The sequence below is a fragment of the Chelonoidis abingdonii genome, chromosome 1 (assembly GCF_003597395.2).
Source record: "Chelonoidis abingdonii isolate Lonesome George chromosome 1, CheloAbing_2.0, whole genome shotgun sequence".
Lineage (NCBI taxonomy): Eukaryota > Metazoa > Chordata > Testudines > Testudinidae > Chelonoidis > Chelonoidis abingdonii.
In genome coordinates this window covers 32,813,437-32,828,660 of record NC_133769.1, presented here as the reverse complement: position 1 = coordinate 32,828,660, position 15,224 = coordinate 32,813,437, and the positions used below count along the sequence as shown (strand labels likewise).

The window sequence follows — 15,224 nt, the reverse complement described above, 5'->3', positions numbered from 1 at the left end:
AGGGGAGACGGGTGGGCGGGGGCGTTGAGGGGGGCTGGGGGCCGGAACTGTGGCAGGCGGCTGCGTGCCGCTCAAAATCAGCTCACGTGCCATGTTTGGCACGCGTGCCGCAGGTTGCCGACCCCTGGTTTACACTTAACACAGTACTGTACTGTACTTGCGTGCGTGTGTGTGTGTGTCTGCTGCTGCCTCACTGGTTTCAAATGAGGTGTGTGGTTGACTGGTCAATTTGTAACTCTGGTGTTCATAACTCTGAGGTTCTACTGTATTTAGATTGTACAATATTTGGAGTAGGGACTGTTTCTTACTATGTGTTTGTGCAGTGCCTAGCACTATGAGGCCACAATCTCAACTGGGGCCTCTAGGAGCTACTATAGTACAAATAATTTAAAATTTTATACTCTATGATCAGTATTTTCTAAATAAAATACTGTATATTAGTGAAAAAATGACAAAGTTCTTACGGTCAGCAAGGAGACTACCAAACGAGGGTTTGAGCTCTCTGATGTAGCTGCTCATTGCAAATTCCATGTTCATTTATGTATACAGTATACATAATGTGTATAGAACACATCACATTGCTCAGGGTCAGTAATTATACTTCATAATGAAACGATGGTGTAAAGTTTGCAAAGACATTGTACTAATATAAGTCTAACTCTGTACTGGGGGTTGTACTGGCATCCATCACTCTCTGGTGTCAGATATCACTGCTGTCTGTTCATTGAAATGTTTTGTAGCAAAACAGACATGGATCTGTCAAAGACATAATGGAGCAGTGTAAAAATGCTTGCTTTCATTAGAGATTGGCTTAATTTGGCTCCATCTCTAACTTTCATATAAGGTTCCTGAAGGAAATCAAATGTAGTTAGCTCTTATTCCCTATGATGACTTTTATCTAAAGCCCTGATAATCCTTTCTCTCGCTCTGCATAGTTTTGGTACTTTAAGCCTGAGACTGCTGCGGGAGAAGATAATTTTGGTGTTGTGCTGCAGAAAGTGACAGCTTCACAGCATTAGTTGTAGGCAAGCAGTGACATGTGTAAGATATGTACAGTTCCTATCAGAAGTTTCTTGCCCTTAACCCTCTCACAGCTATTTGTCTTGCTAGCAGTTTCCAGTTGTTTGAGTGGAACAGTCTAGGACAGCGCATACCTGGATGTCCAATGTACTTTAGTTGCAAGCCTTAAGTTCTTTCCAGTGCAGAGGCCAAAGCACTTTGTGTCTGTCTCTCTCTCACATCCCAGCAGGTTGGAATGTCTCACATCTCAGTTGTGTTTGTTGGAGAATGCCTCAGTAGCCTGGTCTGTATGCTAAAGCACTTCAGAGGATGTTGTTTGAAATAATTCTCTTTTTCTCTCTCCCCCTTCCCCTCTCTCCCTGCCAATAGATGGTGTTCACAGTGTCACAGCAGTCTGCGCCCTGAGGGTGACCATCATCACCGATGACATGCTGACCAACAGTATCACTGTGCGACTGGAAAACATGTCCCAGGAGAAGTTCCTCTCCCCGCTGCTCTCTCTCTTTGTGGAGGGTGTGGCGACGGTGCTGTCTACTACCAAGGATGGCATCTTCGTCTTCAACATTCAAAACGATACAGATGTCAGCTCCAATATCCTGAATGTAACCTTCTCCGCTTTACTTCCTGGTGGCATTAGAAATAAGTTCTTCCCCTCCGAGGACCTCCAGGAACAGATCTACCTCAACAGGACACTACTGACCATGATCTCTATGCAGCGGGTCCTGCCTTTTGACGACAATATCTGTTTGCGAGAGCCTTGTGAGAACTACATGAAGTGTGTCTCGGTTTTGAAGTTTGACAGCTCTGCTCCATTTATTAGTTCAAACACCGTTTTGTTCCGACCCATCCATCCCATCAATGGTCTGAGGTGCCGGTGTCCCCCTGGTTTTACAGGCGACTATTGTGAAACAGAGATTGATCTCTGCTACTCCAGTCCTTGTGGCAATAATGGGCTTTGTCGGAGCCGAGAAGGAGGCTACACTTGTGAATGTTACGAGGACTACACTGGTATGTGTTTATCTTATCTATTATACCCATAATTTATATGTTATGCCAGCCACTGAGTCAGTTCTGTATCAAGCTGAAATTGTTGACATTCTTACTCAAATGGAGAAAGCATCTGATACTAAACTCTGGTAGAGGGAAGGATTTAATGTGTCACATTTGCAGTTAGACTAAATCCCGTATCTTTGCTTTAAAATGTCTTGATTGGACACATTTCTTTTACATTGTGTTTCTGGGAGGGAAAAAAGGGTCCCTGGTTGCACATCCAACTATCTTCTACCCCTTAAGTAATGCTCAAGACAACCAACGGTGCTAGATGTAAATCAGTATTCTCTGAGTGCAGCATGTTATGATGAGTCACTCCTTATTTTGAACTATTATTATTACTTATTGTTTGTATTGTGGTCGTGCCTAGAAGCCCCAGTCATGGACCAGGAGCTTGTAGGGCTAGGTGTCGTACAAACAGAACAAAAAGATGGTCCCTGCCTCAAAGAGCTTGCTATAATGTAAACGTGTGGGAAATACCGTATGTAAGCTTCAATTTGTGAATACCCATCCAGGCAAATATAGTCTCTCGATCCAATTTCCTTTCTAGAAATTTTATGTTTAAAAGAGCATAAGATTACTGCTTCTTGTTGTCATTCCTCTCCTAGTAGGTCATCTTTATCAGTTTGTTGATGGAGTTACTCTATCTCATAATTTACCAGACCATTAATAAAGGTTAGAGTGCAACTTCTGCAATATTTGTGAAGAGTATAGAAGAAGAAGAAGAATCAAATGCTACATAGTAGAACTATTCTAGTTAGTGGGATTACTTATACATGCTGGATGAGGCCTAAACTCTCAGCTGAGACTTAGGGCTTGGCTACACTTGCAAGTTAGAGTGCACTAAAGCCACCCAGTGCGCTCTAACTCGCTCCCCGTCGACACTGGCAAGGCGCGTTGAGTGCTCTGACTCCGTGGCTACAGTGCTGCTGGTACTCCACCTTGGTGAGTGGAATAACGTTTGCTGTGCCCCCGCTGGAGTGTGGACGTCCTAGTCCTATAGTGCACTCTAATCGGCCTCCAGAAGTGTCCCACAGTGCCTGTGTTAGCCACTCTGGTCATCACTTTGAACTCTACTGCCCTGCCCTCAGGTGATCAACCATCAGACCCGCCCTTTAAGTTTTCTGGGAATTTTGAAAAATCCCTTCCTGTTTGCTCAGCCAGATGTGGAGTGCTCTCAGCGCATCTTTCCAGGTGACCATGCCTCCAAGCGAAGGCGAGCCCTAGTATGGAGCAATGGCAAGCTGCTGGACCTCATCAGTGTTTGAGGGGAGGACGCTGTCCAGTCTCAGCTGTGCTCCAGTCATAGGAATTACGGTACATTTGGGCAGGACCCAGAATGTCCTGAACTCCACTCTCCCTTCTCACAAGCCACAGCTCCAGAATGGGAAGAGGTGCTCTGGGGGATGGATCGCTGCCCATAATGCACTGCTCCCAGTGCTGCTGCAAGTGCCACAAATGTGGCCTCGCCAGTGCGCTTGCAGCTGTCAGGGTGGACAGACTGCAGCACTTTCCCTACTGTGCTCTACGAAGGCAGGTTTAACTCAAAGAGCTCTACATCTGCAAATGTAGCCATGCCCTTACTTGATGGCAAAGTTCTTAGTTGTTTGATCTTCCGAGAAAACATGAATGAGACACTGTCAGTTAACAGAAATTACATTTATTTGGGTGGCTAGGAATTTATAGAATAAATAGTCTTTCTGAAGTTCTTGCTGATTCCTGCAATATTATCCATTGTAGTAGTGTATTTCTAGTGTATCCATTATGGGAGTTGATGTAGATGAAACTGAAGTATTTTCTGAGTTCTTAGGTCTGGCACCTGCTCCTACTTCATGAAAGTCAGTGACAAAACTCTTCTTGAAACCAGTGGAAATACAGTAGTATGCTTACTCAGTGCATCAGTAGGAGCTTATATCTTATACCATGTAGTTAAAAAGCAGAATGAAATAGCATAGAAGCAAAAAACAAACAAAGTGTAATATCTGTCTTTTTAGCATCAGCAAATATTTTTTTTTAAATGCAGGAGGGGGGAACAGGGTATTTCCTATTCTACAGCATTAAAGTTTTAATGATACTGTGAGGCTGAATTTGCTTGTTGTTAAATAATTTTTAAAAGAAAAACAGTAATTATCTATTTTGCTTATGCACTTTGAACAGCTAAATATTAAATGTCTAAATAACATTCACTAGAAATATTTTGTGTAGGAATTTCCAGGGTACGTGGGTTTTTTTTTAAATAAATAAATATTAGATTAATCTATTTTAATGGGGGGACTGAGAGCCAGGGGTGAGGTGGTCGGGAGAGGGAATGGCCGCAGAGCTGAGGAGGGTGTCAAATAAACGTATTTCCTCTATTTGAAACTTTGTGCCCCTGGGAAATGCTTAAACCAATGCATCAGGTTCCTCCAGCTTATATTCCAGGGACAGGCAACCTATGGCACATGTGCTGAAGGCAGCACTCAAGCTGATTTTCAGTGGCACTCACACTGCTCGGGTCCTGGCCACCATTCCGGGGGGCTCTGCATTTTAATTTAATTTTAAATGAAGCTTCTTAAACATTTAAAAACCTTATTTACTTTACACACAACAATAGTTTAGTTATATATTATAGACGTATAGAAAAAGACCTTCTAAAAATGTTAAAATGTATTACTGGCGTGCGAAACCTTAAATTAGAGTGAATAAATGAAGACCCGGCACAGCACTTCTGAAAGGTTGCCGACCCCTGTTCTATTCAAATCAGCAGTCTGGCTGGCTGAAAACCTTTGAGGCCAGGCAGAGAAAACTGGAACATTATTTAAGGTATTTTCTGCCACTGTGAGTGTAAAGCTTTAAATAGAGCAAATACGATTGTTTGTGGCTCCCAAGCTTCCTTAGCCCTGTTCTTTGGCCAGCTTGACTCCTGAGACTCTCAGCTATTCTCCATCTCCTCTAGCTGAACATCTTTTGTCCACTGCCCCATGCATTTTTTTCCAGCACACGTTTTAGATTTCTAAAGTTTTGTCTTTTCAAAAATTATACATATACAGATCCATATTTGCGAAAATGTATATCTCTGAATGGTATGTGCTTATAGGGCCTGCTCCAAGCCCCTCACATGGAAAGTCTTTTCTTTGCCATCAGTGGCTTTTGGGTCAGATCCATAGATTACAAAGGATGGGGCGGTGGAGAGGGGGCAGCACTGTCAGGGGGAGCATTGCACTGGGGGGAGTAGGGGTACCAGGCCAGGGACAGTGAACCAGAGATCTCCCTTAAGAGGTGCACAGGATGTGGGGTTCTCCTAGAGATCAGAGGAAGTCTGCCAGAGAGCAGTCCTTTTCCTAAGGTCCAAATGATAAACTTGTAGCTCGACCTGTGAACACTGAAACGGGCTGTGAGACAGTGTTGGAGGTTTTATGACCAATTAATTTGATGAAAAATGCTTTCTATAATGAACATTACAGTATAAATACAAGTGATTATGACTAACAGTTTATTAAACAAAAACTTGCACATTAACAATCTTAACTAACCCATGTTTTAGAATTTGCAATAATTTGCGTTTTCATCTGTTCAGAAATTTCTTTGCTGGAAATCTCTGAGGAAAAAACACGTAGGCTTGCCAAATAAATTGATGAACAGATGAAAATGTAAAAGGTATTTTTTAAATGCTTAACTCATAAACTAATTATTTGATTTCTTTGCATATTCATCTATATTTATAGGGTAGGTGATATAAATATAATTGCTACATTAAGTGCAATTGTCGATGCACTTTTTGTATTTTGAGAACCACTTGTCACATTCGCTGGAGGTTTGTGCTAAAATGATCAACAATAAAAGAGTTAACAATGTTGACGTTTGAATAGTCATATTTAGTATCCGTCATTAACCACACCATTGAGATGAATGGGGCTGTTCACAGTTCTCCAACTTTATTGCTTCAGACTTGTTGTAGGCTCAGGAAGATAACACTGTACTGGTTTATATTTGGTTAATCTTTTTGAGATTTTCTTCAAAACCATGAAAGCTAGAACCAAAATTTTTTACATAATGAAAGCTTGGAATCTGGAGCATCCTTTTGATACATACATATTTAATACTTGTAATGTTTGTTGACAAAAATTCATAATCATCATCTGTGGTGTATATAATGATTAAGTAGTATTAGTACATAAAAATGTTAAAATTTAAAGTAATTCATGTCTTAGATTTTGTTCTCTTTTAGAAGTAAGCCTCGTTTCGCATATCAAATATAGAAATTCATTTGCTAGAGGGAGCCACAAAGTTACACACCAAACCAGAAAAAGTTAAGGGTCCATTTTTAATTCTTTTTAGCCAAATTATAAAATTCATTCAGCAGAGTAAGTGCTGTAAGTTTGGGGAAGTTGCATGATAACAGTCACACATAATAAAGAAGTTTAATCCCTGCTTTAAACTGCAAACCTCAATGCAGCTTTAAATATGGCTCTGCTATGTTCTCACCATAATATTTTTAGTTTGCTATTCAGTAAGAATATTAATATATTCCTGTTTATTGTTAAACAGATACAATAAAAATACACAAAAAGAATAGGAGTACTTGTGGCACCTTAGAGACTAACAAATTTATTTCAGCATGAGCTTTCGTGAGCTACAGCTCACTTCTTCAGATGCATAGAATGGAACACACAGACAGGAAATATTTATACATACAGAGAACATGAAAAGGTGGAAACCTTATGTTAAGTTCTCCTCACACCTTCTGTGGGTCATCTTAATTATCACTTCAAAAGTTTTTTTACTCCTGCTGATGATAGCTCATCTCAATTGATTAGACTCTTCCTGTTGGTATGCATACTTCCACCTTTTCATGTTCTCTGTATGTATAAATATCTCCTGTTTGTGTGTTCCATTCTATGCATCCAAAGAAGTGAGCTGTAGCTCACGAAAGCTCACGCTGAAATAAATTTGTTAGTCTCTGAGGTGCCACAAGTACTCCTGTTCTTTTTGCGGATACAGACTAACATGGCTGCTACTCTGAAACCTGAAATAAAAATACAGTATGTGCAGCATGATCAAGTGGATGCTACATTAGGACCTTTATGCCCACATTGCATTATAATATGTTTTTTCCATTGAAATTGATACAGCTAACGTGGTGGTCCCCAATGTTTTTATGTCATGTTCCCCCTTACCGTAATGTAATCCATCTGTGCCCCCTTGGATCTGGGAGCAAGATTGGGGGCCGAGACTGGGACCATAGCTGCGGCTGGGGCCACAGCCAGGAGCAGGGCCGAAAGGTGGGAGCTGCAGTTGCAACCGGGAGCCAGTCTGCGGTTAGGGGCCAAGGCCGGGGCTATGACTGGGTCATGAATGAAGCTGGGAGCCGAAACTGGGATCTCAACTTGGGGCAGCACTGAGGTCAGAGCTGGAGCCAGCTGGGTGGCGCTTCCTCCCTGCCCCCCGATGCAGGCTGTCCCGGGCCCCACTGCACCCCTTTGAACATTCCTCTGCACCCCCCTACGGTGGCTCACCCCACAGTTTGGGAACCACTGAACTAGCATATGGTGGTCATTAGCAAGAGCTTGTTTTCTTCTCTCCACCACTCAGAGGACCAAGTGGAAAATATTATCAACAAATAATTAGTTACCAGAAACAATCTTAGAAATATTTTACTGAGTAGTTTAGCCCATCAGTCTGATATCCATCACTGTGGGAGGTAAAAAAGTTTAAACTTTATCATTATTATTGATTATTTGTATGACCGTACTGCCTGTGAGCCCTAGTCACGAACCATGATTGTATTGTGCATGGTGCTGTACATACACAAAACACAAAGATGGTCCCTGTCCCGACTTTTGTCTTATATAAAATAAGATTTCTGCCATTTTTCTTATTTGGCTCATAGCTATTCAGATTCCATAATATTTTATTTTAAAATGTTACAAAATATAATTTACTGCTTAAAACTATAAAAAAAATTCATATATATTTATTATTCAAATAATGCAGGATTTTTTTCAATACTAACATAGCTTGTTTACTTGAATGCAAAATTAGTAAATTTTAATGACTAGAATAAAAATGTGCCCACTGGTGTGGTTATGCATGGAAAATTACACAGGTTGAAAGTGGAGGAATATTGGCCCTACGGAAATCCATCACGATATTGATTGATTCTTATTAATATGAGACATTGTTGAATATTTAAATAAACTTAAAAGATGGCTTATCCGTATTGGAGTGGTATTGCTCTATGGAATGTAGCCTGCTCTGGAAGTTATAAAATCTCCCTTTCCCAATAAAGAGCCATATTTAGAAAAATAATTAGAAGAAAATGTTAAAATCTGTCATCTCTTCGATGAGGAACATGAAAACTTGATGATACATTGTAAAACAGACATAACTCAGTATAAAAGCACTCTGGTTATCTGCTAAAATATAGTATTTATTTCCGATAGAGATAATTATGTCCTAATAAGTTGGAATTTCCCTCCATTCCCCCCCTCACACACTGCTTTGAAGTTCTCCATTTGTTTTGCTGTAATTATTAGTCATTTATACATGATGAAAGTTTCTCTGTCTTCAGGAGTCTTCAGTTACTAGCACAAAGGTAAACCGAGCTTTTACAAGGTATTTTTGAAATTGGAATACTAGCTAATTACTGATTGGCTTCACTTCTTGTGATGTAAGGAGGTGAGTGAACAGGAGACATATGTTTATAACAATCACTTTGGAGTAGTGACTGTCTTCGTTTCTTCATTTTGTACAAATCTGAGTACTCTGGTAGCGTTAAGAAAACAGTACGCAGTAACACCACTACCACCGGTTTTGATGGGACTAGGTGCACGACTGAGGGCTTAAATTTGATCTGTTACAGGGCCTGGTATTTCAGGTTAAGCAAACAAATGTAATTAACTAGAGTAATGTGGAATAACTACTTCATGTATTTATTTCCAGGTGTATTTCATGCTTTATATGTGCCTAAAACACAGAGCTTTATGTTTAAGAGAGAGCAGCTAAAGCAGTTAAGGTCAGCTGGGAACTCAAGCTAACAATCCCTAGACCTGAATGTGAGTAAGGGCATGGACAGAAGTAAAAATAGTGGTATAACTCTCGATATACCTGGTGCTCTTGAAGGCAGGGGCCTAATCCTGAGACCTGCTCAGTCATTGGAGGCATAGATGCAACTGGTGGGGCGGGGGAGAGGGAAAGTTAGAGGGATCTGTCCCCACCAATGTTTTACTCTCCTTCAGTGGAGGGTATTCCTTCTGCCTTTTCTTTGGCCACCCAAACACCTGGGGGGGAGAAGTTGTTATAAAAATAGTACCTCAGAGTTTTCCTGGGCCCTCTGCACCTTGTCTTTGATTTTTATTTGAGAGAGGGGGATGTAAATCTTAAATCATCGAGGTAATCAAATGTAGTGATCAGAGAGATCTTTTACATGTTGTGCTGCAGTTTTTCTGTAAGCTGCACTGCTGTGTTACTGTATTAACATGAAAAACCATGAAGTGAAACCTTACTCTCCCATTGTGTGTCACGCAGCTCATGATTGCTGGTGTTATTTTTTTAACAGTTTTAGTGCAGTAGCCCCCAAAAGCGACAACTAGGTTGGCTATCATTGTGCTAGGTGCTGTACAACTGTATGAGCTAGTCCCTGTCCCAAGGAGCTTTCAGTTTAAAAGACAAAGCATAACAAGTGCACGAGACAAACAAATGAGATGGGGTAACAAATATTGTAGAATGTTTGCAATTCTTAGTAAGTCAGTCACAAATAATCACAAATTTCCCCTCCCTAATCAAGGACATGGTCTTCTAAGTACCATGCCTTAAATGTCTAGTGTTCACACTGTTTCTGTCTGAGAAGTTTACTATTTTTATGTTTCAGTGTTCAGTTTGCATTTCTGTGCAGACTAAAACAGGGTGCCTTTTTGACTGCAAGACAGCACCACTATTGCACACTTAATTTACATTTTTGTGGTTCTTACATAGAGAATAGCTAAGGGTATGTTTACACTTGAAATGCTAGCATGCCATAGGTGCCATGGTGCAGCTTCTCTGCTGTACTGTTTCAGTGTAGACACGATGAGAGGGGTTCTCCTGTCGCTGTAGTTAATCCACTTCCTGGACAGGCAGTTGCTAGGTATACAGTAGAATTCTTCTTAAGTTTCTGTCCAGTAACACTGTACTGAGATATTCAGAGAAGCAGAATTCATTGTACTGTATTTCTCTAAGGCCTGGTTTATGCTAAAATGTTAGGTTGATTCAGTAAAGTTGCTCAAGGTGTGAAAAATCCATACCCCTGAGCAGATGTAGTTAAGCCGACCTAGCCCACAGTGTAGACAGCAATGTTCTTCCATCAACCCAGCTACTGCCTCTTGGGGAGGTGGATTACCTATGCCAATGGAAGAGCCCCCTCCCATCAGCATTGGTGGTGTCTATGTTGAAGCGCTACAGCACTGCAGTTGCAGTACTGCCGTTGTGCTGCTCTAGCGTTCTATGTGTAGGGAAGCCCTGGAAGTCTGGCCATTTAGTTTTATTCATGTTGTATTTGCCAGTGTTTAATAGCTGGTCCTTAGTTTAGTGATCCAGATCATGCTGGAAAAACCACTCATATTCTTCAGCAGTTGTAGAGCGCAGTAAGTCCTCAGTCCAGTCATGAATCTTTTAAGCTATGTACAAACAGTAAGAGAAGATGCAGAGATTCATTCAGTTCTATGATATCATCAGGAATTTCTAGTCTTTCTTTAGCCAATAATATCCCAGTTTGGTCTTCATCTGAGATGAGATTCTAATTTTTCAAGCCAGGTATACTTACTCAGAAGGTTTTCAGCTTCCACAAACATGATGAGTCCGGAAATCTAGCAGCCAAGCTAGCCATAATGAGCATATTATGTTGTGCAGAATGTCTGAAATTCTATTTTCAGTTACTCTTGTGCAGCTCCATTTAAATCAGAGGGATTGCTTGTGTGTAACAGAGCAAAATCTTCCCTAATGTACCTTAATATGATTCCTTCAGGCACCTCATTGTAGTCCTAAAGCCTGGGTTTGTTTATTAGAGACTCTCCAATTTTCATAATTGTTAGGCTGATCCTGATGTAGCTATGGAGATTACAGCACTGTAAAACAATTTTGATGACCGAATTAATAATCTGACATGTAAGAACAATAACGAACAAATGCTGTTGTTCTCTAGATCTAAAAATTTTGACTGCTTAATTGATCATCTCTCTGTGTTTCCAGATGTAAATGTTAAACAACAACAACGTGATGGATTAATCTTAAACCTTTTTCTACTGTATTGTAACAAGTTCCTCTTCACTGCTACAAAGGAGCGACTGTTGGCCCAGTCTTTATAGTAATGTTCAAGTGCACATCCACTTGAATTCAGCAGAATAGTATGTTGTCAATATGCTGAAAACAATGGGAAGCCTTCCTATAAGGATTCCTTTTCAACCGATCAACAAGTTTTAATTCCAGACACTGGGTAAGGCAATGAATGGCTCACAATGTTTTAATAATGGGCACAATACACCTTTCCCACTTCTAACAAGTCTAAACATTTTTCTGACTAAAGTAGTCTCTTAATTTTGTTTGTGTGAAAGTCAAGAAGAGTGTTGAGTGTTGCTTTTGTAATTCCTTGGATTGTTTCCTGAAGGCTCAGAGGAATGTTGGTTATTTTTACTTCTAGTTTCAGTATGGCATTGAAATGAGACAGTTGATTTTAAAATGAGAGAGATTCTTTGAAGTAAGAAAGTCCGGTGTCCTATTAAAGTTCTGAAAATTTCTCCTCTGTTTCCTGAGTAGGGTGTCATATTATTATCATGGTCTTGTCTTAGTTGTTTGCTCACTCAGGTCCCGTTTGTATGTTCATGACAGTCACCTAGCTCTAACAAAGCATCGCTGCGTGGACACGAAACAACATTTTCATTTCATGTCTATGGGGCTGCCTGTCTCCTCTGCATCACCATAACTCACTCTGGTGTCTGCACCTGTTTTCAATATAAATTAAAATGTCATTACAGAACCAGAGGAAGTCCTCCTATTTTTAGCAGTTCTAAGCCAAATACCTCCTGTATGGCTGTTTTCTAGTTCCTTTTCTTGCCTTCTCTCTGTCCATGATGGAGAATCTCCTCTCCCTTTAATTTAAATAAACTGATGTTTTAATTGCTCTGAGGCTGCTGTTGGAAGCCCTCTCCTTGATTCAAATGGAGTGTGTACCTGTGGTGCTTTGGGAACAATCTGTGTTCTCACTGTACCCAGCTTGTATTCCTTTTAAAACCAGCAAGGCTAAAAGCATTCAGTGGGCTGAAACTTTTGGCAATGCAGCGAGGTGTCTACAGGTAGCATTTACCTTCTGCAAACAGCTTAGAGGGCACGGCTAGCCCAAAAGCTGGAAAAACCTATCCACTTCTTTCCTCTGTAACAACTATGCACTTTGACTCATGATGCCTCATAAATCTTATTTCTCGGTGCTTTGAAGTTTTCCCTTATGACTGTTACACTTAACCATGCTGAGGAGCAATGAACCCCAGATGTTTCTGTGTGAGCTGACTTAATATCTGAACTGAACGTATGAGGAATCTCTACAACCTCTTGTCTGCAATTAACCACAGACAGAAGGTCTTTCCTCTGTTATTTATTGTACATTCCGTTCTGCATTTCAGGAACAACGTACCCCTTTGTGATTATATGATTGACTTTTTCTCTTTTGGGTAATGCCCCATTTGTATCACATAGTCATGGAAGCAAGCTCATCAGTTTTGGGCACTTAACCCTAAGAGGGATTTTAATGCTAACATATTTGTCAAAAACCTCTTTGTGTTTTTGTAAAAGAACCTTGATTTCTTATAATTACGTGTTGCATTTATAAAGCATCAATGTTCTTTGCAAATAATGATGAATTAAGCTTCAAAAGCAGTTCTTTGAGGTGTTGTTACCTTCATTTTACAGGTGAGGAAACTGAGGCATGGAGCGGCTTGGAATTACAAGGTTCATTCACCAGTTTTAAGGCAGAGCCAGGAATATAACCTTCACCTGCACTCCTCCACTGGCACAAGTGGCCTTAAGCCTGGAGGACCTCATCGTGAAGGGGAATTCTCTGGTGGCATAGAGTCTCCATAGTGGCTCATATATCTAGCCCTACTGTCTGTAACAGGCAGGATTGGGGGTATGGCCCGGGGAGACAGTTTTCCTTTACCTTGGTGGTCCTGGCTGGGACAGTAGAGATTCCAGTTGACCTAAGCAGAATCCCAACTTGATCTCTGGGGAAGCACACACTGAAGCAACTGCTGCTCTGCCTTTTTGAAGGATGCAGAATGTGCCCCGCTCCTCCTTGCGCTTGGGATGCTGGCACCAAGGATGGTACTATCTAGCAAAGAACAATGACTTCACTCCTCAGCCACACCATGATATGACCTGGTATAGGCTGGAAAAGGAGACAGTTTTCCCCAGTTGTGTCACTCACACAGGGCCAGCCACAGTTTTGCCTGCAAGATAATCATTTTCATGTGGAAGTTGAGGGTGAGTGGGAGCAGCAGATGCTTATCACCTCTGAAAATCAGGTCACCTCTACTTAGGTGTCTAAATAGGGATTTAGGAATCTAATTTTAGGCTCCATTTTTGACAGTTTGAGTTTGATGTACAGTATATTTCATTAATTGCTCAGCTACAAATGCAGGTGCAGTATATTTGGCATCACATTGAAGGTAATACTTCAACAGTGAAATCAGTGCCACAGAAAGGGGTGAAAATCTATAATAATTGGAGCTATACCTATCTCCTAGAACTGGAAGGGACCTTCAAAGTTCATTGAGTGCTGTCCCCTGCCTTCACTAGCAGGACTAAGTACTGATGTTTGTCCCGGGATCCCTAAGTGGCCCCCTCAAGGATTGAGCTCACAACCCTGGGTTTAGCAGGCCAATGCTCAAACCACTGAGCTATCCCTTCTCCTCAATCTCATAATTTATTTTTAAAACTTGAGATGAAACAGATACAGAAGCCGTTCGGAAACAAAGATTCTATTTAGAAAACCTGGATCAGGCTTTCTTAAAATTTGAAACCACAAACATTCTGAATGCATTGTTTGTCATCTCCCTCCGCCTCTGAGCTGCCCACTAATAGTAGTTCCAGCGACAGTGTAAAAGAAATCTTGCTTTGTCTGTTTCTCCATTTTTACTGGGTCAGTAGTGTTGGCTATGAAGATTTTCTTCATAGCTGCTAGATTCTTCCTTCTTATACATCCAAAAATGCTTCGAGTGATAGGGCCCTCCCATGACCCCTAGCTAGAGCCATAGTAACCAGCAGAATCTTAACAATTAGAATGCAGACCACTGTAGAGTTTATGATGCTTGAGCATTGTGGTTCGCTGGTGAGTGTGGATTTTCTCTGATTCTTTCCATTTTGTACATCATCATCAGTGATTTAGCAGGATCAGTTATGCCCTCAGTTACATTTATGCAACTCTTTGTCTTCAGATTGTGTTCTCACTGGGCTGCTCTGTTAGTTTCAAGATGGTTTAGTTGAGGGTATAATTGTGCCTGTAGCGTCTGTGTGATATTAAATGAACGTGGCTTGACAGCCAGACCTCAAGGTGAGTTTATGGAACTAGCAGTTAGCAAAAAATAAAAACAATCTTTTTACTTGCAAAATGATCAAATAGATGAAAGTCAATGAGTCACAATGAGGGAACCCCGCAAGTCCATTTTGGTAGAGTCATATTTTTAGGACAGAACCACACTTTTAAAAAATAAGAGCAGTGCTAAAAGCTTGTACCTCTTCTTGGGATTTTACATAAATAATTAACTCTAATTTATCCACTCTACATGTAAAATCAAAGTGGTTTAATACATTACTGATTCCAGGCTGGATTCACCAGTTATTTCACTCATCTTGTTATTTGAAGGCTATGAAAAATTGTCCATTCATGATGATTGAATTTGAAATAGTTTAAAAATGGCAATTAAAAATGTATTTATTTAGTGAGGAGACAGAGTTTTCTCCACTTCTTCACTGTAGACCAGAGGTGGCCAACCTTTGGCTCTGGAGCCACATGCGGCTCTTTGGAAGTTTAATATGTGGCTTCTTGTATAGGCACCAACTCCGGGGCTGGAGCTACAGGCACAAACTTTCCAATGTGCTGGGGGTGCTCACCAGGGCCGGTGCTACCATTTAGGCGACCTAGGCAATGGCCT

The 15,224-nt window shown here is 40.8% G+C and overlaps 1 protein-coding gene across 1 annotated transcript in view; it reads left to right on the top strand.

Annotated features, from left to right (window-relative positions):
* The window catches only part of CELSR1 (cadherin EGF LAG seven-pass G-type receptor 1), a 297,352-nt gene that overhangs the window by 123,652 nt on the left and 158,476 nt on the right, over positions 1-15,224 (top strand). Inside the window, exon 2 of the mRNA XM_032768931.2 lies at positions 1,390-2,028. Coding sequence (XP_032624822.2) covers positions 1,390-2,028 — 639 coding nt within the window. The remainder of the gene's footprint in view (positions 1-1,389; positions 2,029-15,224) is intronic.